Source organism: Phoenix dactylifera, chromosome 11, assembly GCF_009389715.1.
Source record: "Phoenix dactylifera cultivar Barhee BC4 chromosome 11, palm_55x_up_171113_PBpolish2nd_filt_p, whole genome shotgun sequence".
In the NCBI taxonomy this organism is placed as follows: domain Eukaryota; kingdom Viridiplantae; phylum Streptophyta; class Magnoliopsida; order Arecales; family Arecaceae; genus Phoenix; species Phoenix dactylifera.
In genome coordinates this window covers 26,619,031-26,639,096 of record NC_052402.1, presented here as the reverse complement: position 1 = coordinate 26,639,096, position 20,066 = coordinate 26,619,031, and the positions used below count along the sequence as shown (strand labels likewise).

At 36.7% G+C, this 20,066-nt stretch overlaps 1 protein-coding gene across 3 annotated transcripts; it reads left to right on the top strand.

The window, feature by feature from the left end:
• Positions 1 to 2,000: 2,000 nt before the first annotated feature.
• Positions 2,001 to 19,465, top strand: LOC103722493 (nuclear transcription factor Y subunit A-10-like). Of its 3 annotated transcripts, none has more exons than XM_008813071.3 (6): positions 2,001 to 2,125; positions 2,738 to 3,123; positions 5,663 to 5,778; positions 5,932 to 6,000; positions 18,021 to 18,161; positions 18,494 to 19,465. In XM_008813071.3, exons 2-6 carry the CDS (start codon positions 2,844 to 2,846, stop codon positions 18,893 to 18,895), a joined length of 1,008 nt encoding a protein of 335 aa, XP_008811293.1. In that variant the 5' UTR covers positions 2,001 to 2,125; positions 2,738 to 2,843; the 3' UTR covers positions 18,896 to 19,465. The 3 variants fall into 3 exon arrangements, with proteins under 3 accessions (XP_008811293.1, XP_026666356.1, XP_008811292.1); XM_008813070.4 differs by having other exon boundaries at positions 2,111 to 2,231; XM_026810555.2 differs by lacking the exon at positions 5,932 to 6,000.
• The last annotated feature ends 601 nt before the right edge of the window (positions 19,466 to 20,066 follow it).

Genomic DNA, 20,066 nt, shown 5'->3' with positions numbered 1-20,066 from the left:
ATAAGAAAAATAATATAGGCTGATACAAGATCACATTAACAATGAAAAATATTATGGAATGATATAAGTTGTTACATGATTATGCCAACAAGATCATGCTAACAAAGAAATATAATACAAGCTAATATAGGATCACATTAACAAAGAAAAATATTATGGATTGCTACAGGTTGTATGTGATACCTAAAATTATGCTAACAATGCTAAAAAGAATGTTTATCTATGACCTTCTCATTGAATGCTTCGACTCATGGATCGGTGGTGGTGCCTCGCTAGAGTGGTTGGGAAGGATGAAGAGAACGAGAATAGAGCAGATTTTGGGGTCAAATGACAATGTCTTGCCAGAGTGATTGGAGAGGAAGAAGGGAAGGAGAAACATAGTAGAGTCCAATTGACAATGTTGCCTCCTCAAAGAAGTTGGGGAGGAAGAAGGGAAGGAACGATGGTTATGTAGTGAAAATTAATTTTTAAGGATGGTTTAGGAAATTTTTCTGACAAATTATTTTATTTGAGACCTAGGTGGCCTCTATCAAGCACAATGCGGGGCATCTGTGCATAGAATGCTAGAGCATGACACTCTAGCATCCCTCATATGCTTTCGCAATTTTGTTAATAGGTTACCATGTGCTAATAATGGAATAACTAATGGAGAATATAAATCTTACTCACTTTACAAACCTTTATCTTATTGTTTGATGCAAGATCAACATATATTGTAGTAATTATTTTGAAAGCAACATGACTTTTGTGATTATTTAATATAATTATACAGGTAGTAATTTAGTTTCAATTGTCTATTAAAAATCGCTATAATATCATTTAATGTGTTAAAATTGTGGTTAATCTCATGAAAATAAGTCCAAGAAATGGTGTTTATAAAATAGCATAAATAATCATTTTTTAAACAATTATATGGGGTTATTTACGAAATGAAATCACTATATCGAGAAATGGTTTAATATCACATTAGCTTCACAATCAAGGCTCTCTCACTCTCTCATATAGTAAATTCGCCACCTCTTCCATTATTTAGCCCTCTCCAAGAGGCAAGTAAGGTCGGAAACATAGCAGGGCCACTCCCCTACTTAAGCCATGCCTGATTTTTTTTGGGGACTTCAGGTCGGAAAAACTTTTAGAAAATTCTGATTCGTGCTCGGCCCAAGTACAGACTCGGGCTCGACCGAAACCCGATTGGGCCAGCCCGAATTATCCGTTTGGGATAAAAATTAGCCTGGCCAAAATTTGATTGAAGCTTGATTTTTTAATCTTGCATACTATAGCTTCATTTTTTTTTGATGAAATATTGTAGCTTCACGTTAAAAACTATGGATGATTAGAAACATATTTATCATAAAAATAAATTGAAAACATAATTGAAAATAGCATCCCTATTTTCTAAGCAGTTCATAAATAAGTACCTAAAATTGGGCTTCATTTTGAGCCTAAGTTCAGGCTCTGTTTCGGGCATCATCTAGGCTGGGGCTCGAGCTAGGCCCGGATAGGCCCAATGATACAACGGAAGCGTTCCGGAAGACGCATGAACTCTATATTTAAGAAGAAATCGATCCAAAATGGGCTGACCCATTGCCCGTTCTTAAGTCAACCTAGTCCAAGGGGCCTCGAGCCATCTCGGTCCCAATTCCAACCCTGGAGGCAAGTGTAAAACAAGGGCGGAAATCAAATGAGACAAATGCGTGAAGGCATCATAAAACTTTGGAGGGTGGGAAAGGGGGAGTCAGTTACCTTACCATATGAGGTGGGGGTGGACAGTTATGGCTCTGCCTTGTTTGGCTATTTACCTCCCTATATTAATCAAGCCCCAGTATTTTAACCCCAACTTGCCCATTAAACTATTTGCACAACAAAAGGGGGGAAAAGTTATTAAAAAACAAAGAAAAGTCGTACCGGGAGAGAAAAAAAGCAAAGAAATGAGAGTCGGATAAGCCATGGCATTAAGAGGCATTAAAGAAATTACAAAGCGTATTGAGGCATGAAAACTTATCACCATTGGCTGCCCTGCCGTGTCTATGCTCGCTACGCATATACCTACGCCTCTCGCCTCTCGTTCTATCCTCTCTCGCTTAATGGGTCCGGGGCTCTCGAGGTGCCTCTCTCTGGGTAGAATGTGAGTGATGTCTCCCTTCTCTTCGCTGCTTTTTTTGCTTCTCTCTGGCTGAATCCTTTGGTATGTCTCGCTCTTTACTCAGTGCTTACAAAGCCCTTCTTCTACGGTGAGTGTTTTATTGCTTATTATTCGTCTTTCTAATTGGTTTTGGAATGGGTTTTTTGCGGAAAGATTGGAACTTGGTGTTTGAGCGTGTTGAGCGTGTTAAGTGGAAAGAACGTTTATTTCGGGGAAAATAATCCGGTTTTAGAGGGGAAAGATTGATTTTTTAGAAAGATGGCTGCTTGGTTCTGATCTCTCTGTCTTTTAAATGTTTTTGCTACTGGATGGTCCTGGGTCTCTTGCTCCATCTTGCTTTTTTTTTGGCTTTTTCTTCTTCCGTTTTCTTACTTTGGCCTCCGTGCTTTAGTTCTTTCACACAGGATATTGTAGGGACTTTCTAGATTTTCCATCTTTGGTATGGGTTTTAGGTCTGGGGCACCAATTTTCACAAGGTGTCTGCTTGGTTAAATTCACATGAGATCATCTTTCTCGCCGGTCATCTGTAGCATGCTATGTTCTTCCTTTTGTTCGCAGTGGGTAAATTTAAAATCGTCAAAATTTGGATTGCAGGTGAGTCTTGAAGCAGCTGGGCATGAAATACCATTGGAGTTAGGCCGTGGAGGGGGAAGAGGATTAGCTTTTAGATCTGTTCTTTTTGGGTGTGGTGGCGTTGACCATGATGCAGGCTGCAATTGCCTTCAAAAATAATGGAGGACTTGGCCAGATTTCTGTCACTCAGCCGTCCCAGGCTACTCTGGTGCCTTGGTGGCTTGGATCCCAACCACTCTATGGAGAGCCTTTTGGACACTTGAAGTCTTTCACTGAGGAGCATCCCAATGGAGAGGGCCCGTTACCTGCCGCTCCCCGACAAATGCATCATGCTGTAGACCCAAGGCCGGGGCCAGGGCTGGCAGATAAAGGGGGTAATGGTACGACTAAGTCCTTAGCAATTCGAGGTAATATTTCCTTTTCCTCTAATGCCAGTCATTGTCTTATGCTATTTCTAAAATCAAGCAGGGTTCTTTTGTGCTGGTTCTCTTCCTTCTATAATGAGTCTCAACATAAACCATTATTATTACTCTGTGGTCCTAGAATAAAACAAATGTCCTTCACTGAATTGGTTATATTCATGATTCTTTCTTGAGGTTTCAGGTACAAAACTGCTCAGTGCTATGTTTCATAACTTTGGGAGTTATAATTTCCTTTACAGAAAAAGTAGAAAGAAAGGAAGAAAAAAGGCAGCAACTTTCATGAAGTGGTCGATTTACCTTTCAGTGAGCTAAGACTTTTTTCACTCACACACATTCAGAAGTCTAAAACTTTGATCACAGGGCTTACTAAGAATTGGTACATAAAAAGACTTGTTCTTCTATTAACAATGTGATTCCACCTTGTTAGATGCCTTTGTACTTGATTCCTCTTGTAATATTTTTCTCTTTTCTCTCTCTAGGTCAATAGATACCTCTGCATCACTTGTTAGATAATAAAGAAAAAAGAATCACTGGCATTTTCGTCTTACCAAAAAGAAAGCTTGCCTTGACAGATCACGTAACTTTGAGTGAAAATGAATGACAAAAATAAATTTGTAAACCAACATAGAACAAAAGAAATGAGAGTTGGTGATTCTGTATATGGTTAAGCATTCAAATCTTTATTTGAAAAAAATAGCTTAGTGTTTCTGTAGCAAATAATTCTGGTAAGCATTAAAGTGTTTGCAGTAAGGACTGGTAGGTAGTGGGCTTCATGAATGGGTCCCTAGATGGAGAGTAGGTTATGGTCCTATCACGGAAATAATTAGTTCTTGTGTTTTTTTCTTTTAAAAAATTTAATTAACTCAAAACTGCCTCAGGATTGATTCATAAAGGTTTAAGATTGATCCACATTGGCCATCAAAAGGTATTGGCGATTACATGATTTCTTATTGCAAGATTTATATAGACCTTTACTGGAGCCAGTTTGCAGGCCTGTAATCACTAGCAGTTAGGAAAACAAATTAAAGCCTGAAAGAAATGTGCAAAGATATGAAGACTGCAGTTACAATGAGATTGAATGATGGAAGGACTCCTTAGAAAATATGTTCTGTGATTTATTTGGAAGTTAAATAATGTAGGAGGCTTCATGGTCGATTAATGTTTACCATCAAAACTGACTGATTGTAACTGATAATATGAAATTCTTTCATCTACATACATTTTTGTTATATATATATCTTATTTGATGAAATTTAAAGCTTCACCATCTGCAAACAAATGATTGCCTTTGAAAAGTGACCATATAGTATGTAATCATTAACTACATGCATGAAACCTCACACTATTATGTATCACCTTGTCAACTGCTCTCGGACAGTAGAATAATGTTGAAGACTTTACGTCACCTCCGGAGCACCAAAAGGTCATCTTGATTTCTTAAATTCATACTCGTCCCTTCCAATTTTTTTTATCATATTCTATGTTATTTCATTCCAATAGTCAGTACATAAATCTTGCTTTCTCTCACTTATGAGTTAACATTGATCATTGTCGTAAGTGTTAACAGCAATATTATCATCATTCCACAGTATAAGGGCAATGATCAATCTCCCTGGAGACACTGTTTATATACCCTATATGCATTCATGATCTTCTGGATATCTTTGACATTTTTATACATTAGATTCCATCTCCCTTAATTAATTTGACACCTATTACCACAGTTGTTCCGGACCAATTCACCAATTGTATATTTTCCTGCAATTTATTGACTGTATCCTCTCTGTAGCACTACTTTAATCTTTATATTCCTCCCATCTCATGCTTGCTTGGTGCAGGAATATTCCCCAGTAGGTTCTCACCATCACCTTTCTTAATGCCCACCTACTAATCTGATTATATATGCTCCATATACTGGAGAACTCTAATGGTAGCAAACCCCACTATAGTTGAACTAAAGTGCTTTTCATCGCTAAAAGATTTTTTTGAAGTCAAAGAAATGCTCTCCTCCTGGAACCTTTATCCTTAAAGGAAGTTTTCAAGCCTGTTTTGCTTGTTACTGTATTCCCCTTCATAACTGCTTTGGGGGTATTATAACAACTAATTGACCGTCAACAACAAATGTTCACAACTAAAGCACTAAACTATTAATTTGGAATTAATTAAGTATTCTAATTTGTTAAAATGTAGATTTCATGGTAGACACTATTTCAAACATGTGACTTCTAGGATTCTGGATTTGGGCAAGATTATAGCAGCCTTGATAAAGGCTTTATGAGACATAAAAAATCATGAGATATGGACTAATACGTGTTAAAAATAGCCAAATATTAAACAAGTAACTTATAAATGTAAAGTTGTGTAGCTTTTAAATTTCTATTTTCTGCATAGGGAAAATTGAGAAAATTCCATTACAGCCTTGTCATTATTTAGCATCTCCTTCTGAAGTCTACTGTCTACAACTTGCTAAATGGTAATGTTTATATTATTTGACTCTTGAACACCTAAAATATTTTGGCTTCAGACCCCAATGATTCAGGAAAAGAGCAGAAAACTCAGCAACATTCTGCAGTCATCTCTCTGCAGTCATCTACGCCCGAATATCAAGGTTGTTTTGAATTGGGACTTGGTCAAACTATGGTATGTTCTTTGATTTTCTATGCTATTGTTACTTGAATGCATATATATGTGTGTGTCTGTGTCTGTGTATGTGTATTAAAGAATTTGATTAGTATGATTCATCATGAACTATTGCCATTGCTTTGTCTTTTATTGCTGAAAATAATTTTGTAGGTTTCTTCCAATTATTCTTATGTTGATCACTGCTATGGTCTATTTGCACCTTATGGAGCTCAAGCAATGGTTGGTTTCTCTTTTCTTCCTCAAATGCTCAATAATTTCTTCAATGAAATTTGTGCAGTTAGCTCAAGTGAAACTATTATTAATGAGTTTTTTCTATTGATGTTTTTCAAAAGCTGCCTACAGTAAGGTCTATAGATCATTCTTTTTTGATTTAATATTGGTAATATACAAGTAGAACTTGAAGAGTTCTGAATTATGTTTGTGAGTTACACAATTAATGAATTTGCAATTGATCCAGAAAGCAGTTTGCTTCTTTCACATTATTTTGTACTTGAAAAACTTTGATGAGATGTCTAGCTCTTGTTGTATTTTGATGTTAAACCATTTGGTCTTATTTCTTGGTCTTTGCATATCATGTGAGCTACAGTAGAATCTTATTATTAATTAATTTCCCTATGCATGTCTTTATGGCTAGCAGGGTGATTGGCTGTTGTTACGTGTTATAGTCATAATGACTAATATCAGCCTTATTCAATCTGTTTGCATCTGGTTATTTGTACATATGGTAATACAAAATCTTATAATATTTGAGTCTTCTAACCAATTTACCTGGTTTTTATATCCCTGAGCATAATGTACTTCAGATATTCATTTTGTCACAGAAAGTATTCTCTAATTATGTAATTCTGAATATGGATGTTCTTTGTTTGGTCAGTCTTACTTGCTACCAGAGTTTTCTATGATGAAAAGAAGGAATCTAGATAAGATAGTGATTGCAGGATTTAATCATATAATAAAAAATTAAAATATATTGTTTGGGTGATCACATGTATTATAAATGCTGTTGCATAGCACTGTGGGGATAAAGAGGTGGGCCATTTTTAATATTAGAGCAAATGCATTTATGACAGTTGGTGCAGAGAACTGTCTTTATCATTTTAAAAACAGGACAGCAAGTTCTCCCTTTATTCAGAGACTTTTATTTGTTTTGCTTTCCATGTGTCATGTTGTCTCTTTCTGGTCGTCAACATTCCTTTAAATGGGTATTAGATATTCAATCAATTGTAAAATATTTAAGAAATAAAAAAATGTAGAGTTTTAATTAAGGCATTCATGAGGTCATGAACTACGACAGAATAATGAGATAATTCAAGTGATTAGATGGATCAAGCACTAACTGATCATGTCATTTAAGAGTTTAAAGATGCTGTTAGACATAATGTAATTGCTGCATTAATTATGTCTTTCTATGAAGTTCCTTTGTAAATGGGGTCAATTAGTGCAACATTTGGTAGGACAGCTGTCAACTGTCATTTTCAAGTTCCAAAATTCTGGACCTAAGCATGTCATGAGAGGGAGCAAGATACTTCCGTCAAGGTTGGTGTCTTTTGTTTGAGTAGCGAACAATTAAAAGCGGTCCTTGATTCACTCAATATGGTCCTAGAGTGCTTAGATATCTAGTATGCTTGAATGCAAAGAGCATGCTCAAGTTGAACAGCTTCACTCCATCATGAACGCACCAAGTCTGGACCTTTAATTCCATGACATTATTGATTGCAGCTCTATCGGACTCTAGGAAGCAATGCTCAACTTGTTGTTAAACTTGAATTGCAGTGGAGTCAGGTCACCACTCAAAATATAGCTCAAGGAGAATAACTTCGATATCATCATAAGGATGAGATGTGGAATCGTTTAAAGATGTCATTCAGTAATTTATATGTATCTTCTTTCTCGTATTTGAGACTGAGGTTGTTGTAAAGAACACATAAATATGATAATGAGTACTATAACTCCTTTGTAAATTGGTAAATTGTGCATACGATCATATGCTGTTGTTAGGAACACCAAAACTAAAAACTTTTATGGCTGCTAATTGGCAAAAGTTGTGCAATACAGGAAAGAGGCTGCTAGGAAGTTGGATGATGCTGATGATTATGGTTGTAAATATTTTGAGTTGGATTTTTGTTGAGCATGATAATAACCTCCCCCTAGCTTTTTCCTTTGTTTCATCTCACCAAAAGGTCGATGAAGGCTCAATAAACATAATTTGGAATTGATGTACTTCAGTTGATGTAAATACTAGAGGCTGTAAGCTTTCATGTCAATAGAGATTGTCTACAAGAGTAAAGCCTGCCCAAGCCTTCTCGCTTATCCTAGTTCAAGGTGTAGCCTAGGTAACATATTGCTTCACTGTATTCTTTTCTTTCAATTATTAAAATTTATTTAGATGGTATCATGTGATGTTGCAGAGATAGAAACTAGCATCTTTTTTGGACTTAGGATTGCCTATCTAGAAAAGGTTTTTTCTATTATCGATACATTTAAAATTTTCTGCTCTCAAAATTTGGTACAAGAATAATTCTTTCTCCATGAAGGATGGGCAGTCTCTCCCAACAAGGTAACAACTTCTTAGTGGACCGTAGTTTTTGGTGAATAACCAGTTGAAGTGGTTGGTATGTTGATAAGGTGACGAAGCAGTAATTAGGTGCCCTGGTGCAAACCTGGTAGCACCTTAATAGTGGTATCAATCAAATCAAGGAAAAATCAGCCTCTGATCTAAGCTTAGAAAATGGTGAGATGCCTTCTTCCAAAGGTAGTATGTGGAATTTCTGGGATAAATCCCGACACAAAAAAGAAATGACTGAAAACAAATCCCAAAATTATGGCTGCCTTGTTCTATTGCTAATTTGGGAGCAACTCGCTTTTTCTTTGCTGCTAAAGCTGACACCCAATCTTCCTCTAATCAAACCACTGTTGTGTCATCGCATGACTTGATTTTGAGCTGAACCTCTTTCCTTCATTTGATGAGAACTGGTGCTCCTGTTCCTTCCCCCTTCAAAATGATCCTTGTCCTCAAGGTTCAGATGAGGAAACCACTTACTTGAATGTGCTAGATTTTCTCAAGTTCATCTTTGATCCATATGCCAATTGAGCAAATTTCTGTACAACAAATTGTTTCCTTTATGCTTCCAGGAAAAATGAAGCAATTCTTATGGCTCAGATTGCAACAATCCTGTATGTCAGATTGCAATTCTTATGGTTCAGATTGCAATTAAGATGTAACCATGACATGTTCTCGCAAGTCCCACCTTTTTCTCAAGCAATGATATACAGAATACCAGATGCAACCATAACGTATAATGTAGGTCCAATTAGTACGCCACATTGTGTACATGTTGGATCGCCTCAAACGGGCTGACATGTCTTGGAACAAGCTTTTGAATCACTTACTTCAAAACCGTGGTTTGATGATACAGTTGTAGCTTGAGATCCAGGATCGCCGAACCGGTACCAGTAGGCATACCGGTTAGCCACCGGACCGGTTCGTTACCAGTTCAAACCGGTTCGAACCGATACCACTGGTTTGGCCTCCAAAAGCCCAAAAAAATTTGGCCTACCTGGTACCAACCGGTTCAGACCGGGATGGGCCAGTACCGTTTTTTAACGCCGAACCGGACGATCAAAGACCGGACCGGTTCGGTACAGGCTGAACCGGCCGATACGGGCCGGTTCAACATTCCTTGCTTGAGATACACTCTATCACTGACTGTAAATTCCCTTTCCATACAATGCTTGTCATATAATTTTGAGCTAGCACCAATTATGTTTCAGATCTTGTAGAATTATATCCCAATCACATAATTCCCTGTTAACTAATTCCATGTTTGTTGAGCCAGAACATGGCAGATAATGCCCATAGAATGCTTAAAATAGTGTTATTGCATAAATTCTGTCCATGAAAGCCATTAGACCTAGTATTTTGGTTGGTCCCTCATAAAAGAAAAAATAAGTCTGCAAACATCAATTCAGGGCTCATATCTGACCCAACTGTTCTGGTATTATTCATTCCTCAGTTTTAATTTTGTACCTTGCTACTGAAACATATGCTTCCCAGAACTTGCTGATATAGGTTTTGTCTTGAGCACTCATAATGGGTTTATATGGATGTCTAAGTGAGTTGACAACCATCAATATAATACTTTTTCTGGTTGAAGGAGGCAACCCATTTTGTAGAATTTGTTGAAATTTCTGCCCAAACATAGTATCGAATATGGAGCGACTATAGGAGGCCGGCTGGTGTGGTAGTCTCATTATTATTGTTGTGGAATACATCAGACTCTACCATAAAGTCGTTTACATCTTTAATTTCCTTTAGGAAATGCACATGTAAATTTAAAGATATCTTGATGGCCTGCCTCCCAGAGGATATGACTGAAGCTCCTTCAATAGGATGTATTTAAGCTTGGAACCAGATGGTACTTCAATTCTATCCTTTAGGAAAGCAACCCATCATTTAATGGTGTGACTGTTCTCCAATGCCAGATCCTCTTGAAGTCATTTCCAAATTTTTTGAATCCTGGCATTGATCACGCTCTTTTTTTATGTTATTTGAGTATTATGAATCATTTTTTCATAATTACAGACCAGATATTTTTTTTTTTTCCCCTCTTGTTGAGATAATGCATCTACTACTAAATTTTCCCTTCTGGCTCATAAAATATCTCCTACTCATATCTTCTCCTGCCCATTTATATTGCTCCATGATAGTCACCCTATGCTCTCGAAAATATTTTAGGCTTTTGTGACTCATTTGAATTTTTGACCATAAGGTTAAAATTCCAGTCATTAATTCCTTCAAATTTAGCCATAATCGTTTTTATAGTAGAGAGTCAAAACTCCAAGATAAATGGCCTTTCTAAAATAAGTGATTGGTTTACCTTCTTGCTTCAACACTGCTCATTTGCCTTGAGCTGATGTATCATATTCCACCACTGAATTTTGTTGGAATCAAGGCTAACACAGAGGACAGTAGATATGGGGTATTTTATCTCCTCAAATTAAGTCAGTTCATCGGACCACATGAAGCTGTCATTAACATAGCAAGGCTGTTGATGCAGAGCTTTATTGCCATAGTTGTGCACAGATCGACAACGATAAATTTGTCGGCCAAGAAAAACACACAAACATTTTTTTTCAAGAATAGGCCTTTCAAACATGAGTTTGATGTTATCAAAATCAACAGCTACTCCTTTGCTTGAAATTATCTACTCAAGTATTTTACTTTAGTCTTTCTAAACACTCATTTTGACTGCTTCGCCTATAATTGTAATTGCAAAACTTCTAGCACCATGCATAAATGGACCATATGATTAAATTAGAACATTATAAAACAAAGACTAGGACAAAGTGCCTTACATAGGACCAAAAAATGTTGTTCATCAACAATTTTGAAGTTAGAGGAGGCATGAATGAGCCCATATGGCACTATAGGAACTATTAGGACTCATTTGGTTCGTGGGAAGAGGAGGGAAGAAAGTGTGGTCAATGAAAACCGGAGAAATGCCTTATGTTTGGTTGGAGTTTTTCAAAGGAAAAATGGGAAAGTAACTTTCCCATGAGAATAAAATTCCAACATTTCATGGAAAACAACAAACCATATGGGACATGGGAAAGTGACTTTCCCACCGAAAATTGGGATAATTTTTTTCCAAAAGTGCCCTTAAGCTTTTAGATAGAATGGGGTAAGATCTTTTTCTTTATTAAGGGCATAAAAGGTATTTTACACAACTTTTTAAGAAAAATAGTTGCTTAACCTAACATAAGCTACATTGAAATGTGTCACTTTTTCGTGGTCAACTAAATATGCAAAAATCACTTTCTCAGGCATCAGCTTTCCAGAAAAAACATTTTAGTGAGAGGAAATTTTTTCGGCGAACCAATTGAGTCCTTAGTGGCTTTCATGAGTCCTAAATTCCATTTTGTGTCTATCATCAGCGATCATATAGATCTAGTGGTACATGGGTTGCAAATCTAACTTTGAGAAGAATTATACTCTATGAGACTCATCCAAAAGCTCATTCACTATTTAACTGGGATATCCTTGATTGTTATTACTAGCAATGAAGCAGTGCTACTCTACAGTTTTTTTAATAGATTTTAAGAAAAGAGGGGGGAACATTCGGCCGCTAGGTAAGGTAAACAATATATACATATGCCCTAATACATAAAAAAAGGGCAGAAGGTAGGGCCTAATCCAATAATGTGCTGGGGCTAATCTGATAGGTGCAAAGCAAAAAAAAAATCTTTGCTCAAATTCTCTCTAATCAATCCATTTTGGATCTCATCAAATTCAGCCATCAATATCTTGCATATTTCGAGCTCAACTTCAAGTTCTATATAAGCATTATACATTTTTCGATACTCGTTCATCATTGCTTTGTGTTTTGTTGGTTGGGTTGGAAGGAAAAAAGAAGTAAATGTTTAGAAACCGAGGGGAAGGCATGTTTACGATATAGCATCCATGCATGCTAGGTTAACTCGTACATATTCTTTTTTCTGAAGGAAGCTCAGGTATGCTCTTGCTTATCCACAGGTAACGTACTTTTAGAGCAGTTCCATCTTTGAAAAGTTCGGTACGAATATGTTTTTCAGAGGTTAAAACAATGGCTTCCTCTAGAAGCTGAGAGAAAGAAGGGCCAGTACTGAAAGTCTGCCGTGGATTAGATGCTTGCGAGAGCACGAGTGTCAATTAAGATGACTACCACTGGTCCTTCTCTTTCATTTTTGTGAACAATAGTTTAATCAAATTTCTGAGCTACCTTAGAAAGTAACAGGCAACGTTTCGTTTCTGCTGGTCAAACGGAATTTGATAGCGCAAGGTAAAAAAGAAAAGAGCCAAAAAAAGGTATAAATGGTTATGAAAAAAAAAGGAAAACTGAACCGGTTTACCTTAAGTTTTCTATGTCCAAATTTTGTTTGTAATCCAATTTTTCTATGATATTTAACTAGTCAAGAGAGTCAACTGCTATAAAATGGCCAATAACATCTGCATGATAAAAAAAAAAGAAGCATTATATAATTGCACCTTTATTAATATTTGTTAGGAATAAGGCAACTATTTTCTAGGTATTTCTGTCAAATAAATATTATTATGCTTTCTCAATGGGATTTCACTAAAATCAACAAAATTGAACTTGTGTAGAGGTATAGTGTCAGCGTTGTTGTTCACACATTGTATAATCATCCATCTATTCATGTAGATCATATATTGATGGACAATTGGCTTGAATTCTATGTTGCATCATATTAATTTTTTTTCAAATAATATGCATTTCCTTCGGTAAGAAGGTTTCTAAACTGACCAGCATCTTCTTTTCATATGGATGCTTGAATAGAAGTTCCCTACATATAGAAGAGATATATCATCAGTATATATATGCCAATTTGACGAGAAAAAATATCACTAAGGAAATAAGTAGAAATTTTGATAACCTCCTCATCAAGGAATATGCAATTAACACTAATCAATTGATTCTTCATATTCGGGTTTATGGAATCTCACATTCTTAAAAGCCTTACTTTTATTTTCCAATTATGTTTTTCCTACGTCAATATAGATAACAAATTGTACTCCATTTCTTTTATTAACCTGTTTATACAAAACATAGTACTTAACCAAACAACAATAATAAACAACGAAGAATCATTTTCTTTATAAACAAAAATAGTACTTGAAGGTAAATTATAAAAAATTCCTTAATAAACAATGTTCTTTGTATAATTGTCCAAAACTGCATAATCAATTTCAATCAAAATTTTGAGACCCTGTCGCGAATATACTCTGGACACAGCAGCGTATAATCACCCATGAGAGAACACAGGCTTAGGTAAGTAAATCCCAACAAGTTTCAAAGTTTGCCTTTGACTTTTGTTAATTGTCATTGCATAACAAAGTTTTACCGAGAATTATCTTCTTTTAAGGATAAATGTCCATTTTGTTTCAGAAACTTACATCACAATACGGGGGATATACAGTTTGACACCAACATGATTACCAGTGATGATCACTGCTTTAATTACTTTGGAAGTCAATTGAGTAATTATTAACCTGGTAACATTGTAGAGACCTACACTCTGGTTGATATTCCGTAGCAACATTATAGGACAACCTATTTTCAATCGCAAATCATGATGTGGGATTCCACTGAATTTGAAAGAATTCAATAATTCGACAAGATAAAGAATATTCTCAGAATCAGCATTCGACAAAGATTTATATACTGTATTAGAGCTTCAATATATCTTCCCCTCACTATAAAAGTATATACGAATTAATTTCGTCAACTATTTCATTGGTAGGGGTAACAATAGCTCTCTCCTTCAAATACGAAGGATCATCAAAATTTTCTTCAAATTTTTGATAAATTATTTGTGCAATATGCTGCACAGAGTTTTCGCAATCTTTTATAAGCAAATCATCTAGGATTTCTATCTAATTTGCCTCCTCACCTTCTTGAAATGCAATGGAAGGAATTGTACCATCGCCAATATCTAAAACCCATTTAGCAAACTCAAATGCCGAAGTTTTTGATGGATCAATCATGCTGCTGTTTCATAACTGCATGTTTTTTTTTTAAAAAAGAAATTTTTGCAATACTTCCATAGACGGATGCATCGATCGTTTCCTCCTTGCTACCTCCAACAATAATTGGAAGAATTTGTCTGAAATCTCCCCCAAGAAGAATAATCTTCCGCCAAATCGCTTTTCATCATTGTTTGAGTCCGTTGTTTTAAGAATATCTTTTAAAGATTTATCAAGAGCTTCGAAACAATTTCTGTGATTCATTGGAGCTTCATCCCACACTATCAAATTCGTAGATTCAATCAATTTTGCAAGTTGTGTTCCTTTCTTAATTTCTCATGTGGAACATTCATCAACATGTATTGGTATTTTGGATCTAGAAATTGTTGTTCTACTATCAGGCAGCAAAAGAGATGCAATTTTTGAAGAAGCTACAGCTAGAACAATCCGTGATTTTGACCGAACTTTTGAAACAATTATCTGCCAAAGGTAGGTTTTCTCCGTTCCTCCATATCCATATACGAAGCATAACCCTCCTTTAAGGTTATTTACGGAATTCAAAACTTCATCGTAAATAATTTTTTGTTCGTTATTTAAACCTTGATGTAACTTTGAATGCACGTCGTGCAATCCTGGATATCATAATCCAATTCTTCCCTCAGTAATTTTTTATTTATTTCTTCTGCAATAATTTTGCTACGCATAGATAAACTATGTTCAAAGAGAAAGCTGCAATTTTTGTTGAACAATTTTTCTAGTTCAAATAGAACATGATTTTTCAGTTGCGATTTCGGAATTTCTAAATTAGGAAGTTCCAAAATATTTCTTAACCTGAAAATGATATCATCTGTGAATATTTTTCATTGTATTTACAATAATTTAAGCAGGTCAGCTATCTCACAGCAAATGACCAAAGTCACAAAAATCTGCCATAACCCAAATGCGGTGACCAAGGTCCGCCGTACCGGTACCGGTCGGCGTACAGGTGGCCGGCCGGACCGGTCCGGTACGGTACGTACCGGCCGGACCGGTCCGGTACGGTACGTACCGGCCGGTACAGGTGGTTTCAAAAACCATAGTGCGAGGCGCTATGGTTCTTTTAAAAAAAAAAAAAATCGTACCGGTGCGAACCGGCCGGTTCGCACCGGTACGGGCTCCGAACCGGCTGGTTCGGGCCCGTACCGGCCGGTTTGGCTAAAAAACCGAAAAATACCGGTTTTTTAGTGACTCTGGTACCGGTCTAGGACCGTACCGATATGTACCGGCCGGTACGGGCCGGTACGGCATTCCATGGCGGTGATCCAATTCGAAGCTTCATTCAATGCTTTGTGCCATTCTTTGTCATCTACCAATAAACCAAATGCAATACATGCTGATTGAAATGTCAGATAAACGATGGTATTAATAGTCCTGATTTCATCATAATTCCTCGATTCTTTTACTATATTTAAAAGCATTCTTAAATAATATAACTCACCCGAAGTAGGATAAACATATACAGTTCTGCCAATCTTTTTTTCGTCTAGTCCGTATTTTATCTTTGGCATGCTATACCCATTTTGCAGGAAAATCTGCATAGCATAAGTTAGCTTACGTGCATCTTCGATAATTTTATTGGTTTCGATCCACTTAGTAAACATAGTTCTTTCAGCATTTTTTCTAGACAAAATGGATGACAAATTTTGATTTCATGATAGATAACTGTATTCATATAAGATTACAAGGTTATAAGCTGCCTAAAATTGGTATTTTGATAAGCATTTTATTGGTTTCCATCCACTTAGTAAATATAGTTCTTTCAGCATTTTTTCTAGTCAAAGTGGACAACAAAATTCATTAGTAACCTAGTATTTTCTACCTTATAAATATTATGTGATCCATCTCCGTCATCTTATGTGCATGGTATAATCTTTCAATTCATACCAATTTTAATTCTAGGTTCTAACAGTCAATTGCATCTTATGCTTTTGTGGTTTATATAACCATAAGTTCGATAGTCTAGTCTTAATGATCTCCATGAAACATTTTCAAAGCACTTTGCAAATTCTTGATCCAGTATACAACCATTTTAGTGCCACACTAATATAATATCATAAAACTCAGTCCATAATCAGGTGTGGTACTAATCTTGGTTTGTGCTGATCATGATTCTAATCATCATCATTATGGTACACCATACCAGTCCATACCGATGTGTACCGGCATATCATACAGGAACTGAATTGTGCGGTATGGGAGGAATACTAAGTATCAGTATGCCGAATTGAACTCTTATTGGACGTACAGACACTTTACCAAGATGGTATTGGTATGGAATCTAATTCTGAGATTGCAAACCTTGATCATCGCTCATGGCAGCAAAGATGGAGCAGGGTAGGGAGATGCAGAGAGATTGGGGCAAATAGGGTCTAGATTCCAATTCCCTTCCATTTCTAAATGTTGTAGCACTTAATAGTATCATCGGCCACAATATTAAATTTTACTAGTAGATCGTGGATACACAATATAGCTTAAATAATATAATTTTGATATGTAATCATTACTTTATAAGATTTGTAAAGTCATTACTAGATTGGATCAGCCTAAGTCCAATCCAACTAGTAACCTCATGACAGAATTTGGGCAACTCTCGAATTGTTGGGGCAAAAATATTTACCCTATCTGCATCGTCGGATTCAAATTTGGGATGGATCTATTTCGAGATCCAATTCATTGACAGACTAGTAATGAATTTTTACACCGGATATGGCTAAGGGCATTGTACGCCATATTATACCATACCGAACAGTTCGAAGCTTACCGTACTGTACCGATTCGGTGCCAGTATATGGTACGGGGGCGTATCGACACTCAGAATGCTTAAGTGGCCCTTGTACCGTGCATATCGATACACTAATAAGGTGGCACCGGTATGAGGCCCGGTACCGAGACGGCATACCTTGGCTGAGGGCATTACAAATGAGTTGGAGGACTCCCGATGAAGGAAGCAGTGATAACCAATCAGCCGAAGCGTAGGACTGGTGAGGACACCATAGTATAATAGGATTAAGGTATTTGCTATTGTAAGATGTTTTATGGAATTTTGTGGAACAAATATTTGTTTATAACATTTGTTGTTGAGAATTGTATCAAATTTTTAAGAGAAAGAGCCAGCTTTTGCTGTTATCGAAAGCCTCAGGCATGCTTTCTTTCTTGCACTCTCAAATTCCTCACAAAAATCAAGTTTCCCTTGCTTGGCATCAACAAATTTAACTGTTTTATTTAGGAAATGATGTTTTTTGAGCTGTGCGAAAAACATTTTGAGTTTATGTTGACTCTATGCAAACTATAGTTAGAGTTTGAGATATCAAACTTTTTTTTCAGCCGTGTATCTGGACTCAGAGTTCTGAATAATGTATACAAAAAATATGAAATTACTAAAGATTCTTCTGCAAAATACTTGGCCTCTTTTAAAAAAGGAATAGCATTGCTCAGATCAAAAAAATGCAATTCCTTTTATTTTTGATGATGAGAAAAAGTTGCTTGAGTGTATATGATAAAAAGAACTTTTTTCCTTTGGGGGTGGCTGGTGGTGATGGGAAGGAAACAAATAATTTTTATTTCTTCAATCATTGACATACTGCATCTTTACAATTTCTCGAGGTGATAAGTTGTCAGTGCTTGATTACCATTAAGGGTTGGAGCATTGTCAATGATTACTGTTCTCTTTGCTTTGAAGCATGGGCGTATGCTTTTACCATTGAATATGGCTGCCGATGGACCAATCTTTGTGAATGCAAAGCAGTTTCATGGTATCCTACGGCGTCGACAGGCTCGTGCTAAGGCAAAGAGAGAGAACAAACTGACTAAAGTCCGGAAGGTATGCATCCACCCTACAATACATGGCTCATTACATAGTTTTCCTCTTTTTCCTCAAACAGATTAGAGTTAAGAAGGTTGTATATCTAATATATTATATTAACTTCAAAGATCAAAATATGTGTTATAAATTTTTTCTAATATTAATATGGTGCATTTTTCCAAAATGCCATCTTTTTTAAAAAAAAAAAAATTCTTTGACCAAATACTGGTTGTTAAGTGTCTAAGAGGAACTTTGATGGACTTGTGATATTTTTGTAACTTCTTTCAAAGCGACAATCCATCTCTTTTATGGACTTGTATGATTTTTCATTTGAGTTTTGATTTCTACAGCCATACCTGCATGAGTCACGTCACCTACATGCTATGCGTCGGGCAAGGAGCAGTGGTGGTCGCTTTCTTAACACAACAAAGGAAGGCACAGGACAAGGTGGCAACATCAATGCCAGGGTGAGAGATGAGGTGCCTCCTGCTCGTTCTGCTGCATGTCCAAGTACTGAAATCCTGCGATCTGATAGCGGGAATATCAACTCTGCAAGTGGTAGCTCAAGCATATCAGGATCAGAGGTTACAAGCATGTACGCTCGGGAGCATAATCACTTCCAGGTCATTGAGCATCTTCGTCCATCCATTTCCCACCCTTTAACTAATATGATGGATGGAGTGCATGGTACCAGTATCCATGCGAAGTGGGTGACAGCAGCTGATGGCTGCTGCGACCTCCTTAAAGTCTGATGACAGTGGTACTGGGGAGGGGTGGTTGTCAATTGCAGTATTTGCTTCTTTGAGCTGAAGATGCGTACAGCTGGAGAGAAATGCTGCTCCATATTAAATCCCCTCCAAAGCTTTCAACCAAATGGAAGAGCTGGCTACACTTTGATTCTGCCTGCAAAGCCAGTCCTGGTTCAGGGGTTGTCCCTACCATCATTTGGTTGTTTTCTAAAGGCAATTCATTCTTGGCTCACATCTTTCTCATCGCCTAACAGTTCCTGGAAGCAGCCTCGGTACTGTTGTGATGCTGAAAGTCCTCCGTCTGTAAAAAGAACATCTGCAGGGCTCATCCCTGTCAGTGCTGGTACTTTATGAGAATATGGAATGGTAATGTTTGTAACCGTGATATAGCTGGATAGCTGGTGCTTTTTGAGTGAGAATGCTTAAGGTCTGGCATGCAAGTTCTGAATCGTGGACTTGGGTAATATATAGCTTTATGTTTGGAAACTAGTTTGGTTGTTGATGTCATTAGCATTGTTCATGGTACGATCATTTACTTTCGAGGTCCTTTAATTTAGTATCTTTTCTTGTTCATGTTTCGATTATGTTGGTTAGCTTGAAGAGTGGGATTTATGCCCAAGTTTCATTCCTCATCATCCACAAATATTCCCAAGATCTCATCAGCACAGCAAGAGGCTAAGATGGCTGCAAGTATGATTCAGATGGTTGTGAAATGGGTCCAACTTTGGTACCATTCTGTTTAGTTCATGTGTAAATCCCTCACTGCATTCTATCCAATATAAATGTCCAGTATTTACACTTGACCTGGTACAAATAATTGAGATGCTTGTTTTTGGTAATTTGGAAATTGTTCCATGCTTGGACTGGTTAATTCTTTTGCAGCCTTTGACAGTACACTTACAGGAAAGCACAAGGCACCGTAAGCCTAAGCTTTAAGCCTGACTTTGCCACCTCTGAGGCTACTTAGCATCAGTATTTGGCTGCAGAATAAATTTTAAGGGGATAAGAAGAACTCATCCAGATATTGTTGAAATGATGCGACTTATTTAATAGGACAGAATTTTTTTGGCATTGGGTTAGAGGGATAAATACAAGAAATAAAGTATATTTAATGCTGCATAGGATGATGATTTGGATTTCTATTACAAGGTTGAATTTATCCTCTCATTCTTTT

What these genes read in the sequence shown, in the direction of transcription:
- LOC103722493 (XM_008813071.3), top strand. Translation starts at nt 2,844, where the DNA reads ATGATGCAGGCTGCAATTGCCTTCAAAAATAATGGAGGACTTGGCCAG. An exon ending in TAAGTCCTTAGCAATTCGAG is followed by an intron (nt 3,124 to 5,662) that starts GTAATATTTCCT and finishes TTTTGGCTTCAG; the next exon opens with ACCCCAATGATTCAGGAAAA. An exon ending in TGGGACTTGGTCAAACTATG is followed by an intron (nt 5,779 to 5,931) that starts GTATGTTCTTTG and finishes ATAATTTTGTAG; the next exon opens with GTTTCTTCCAATTATTCTTA.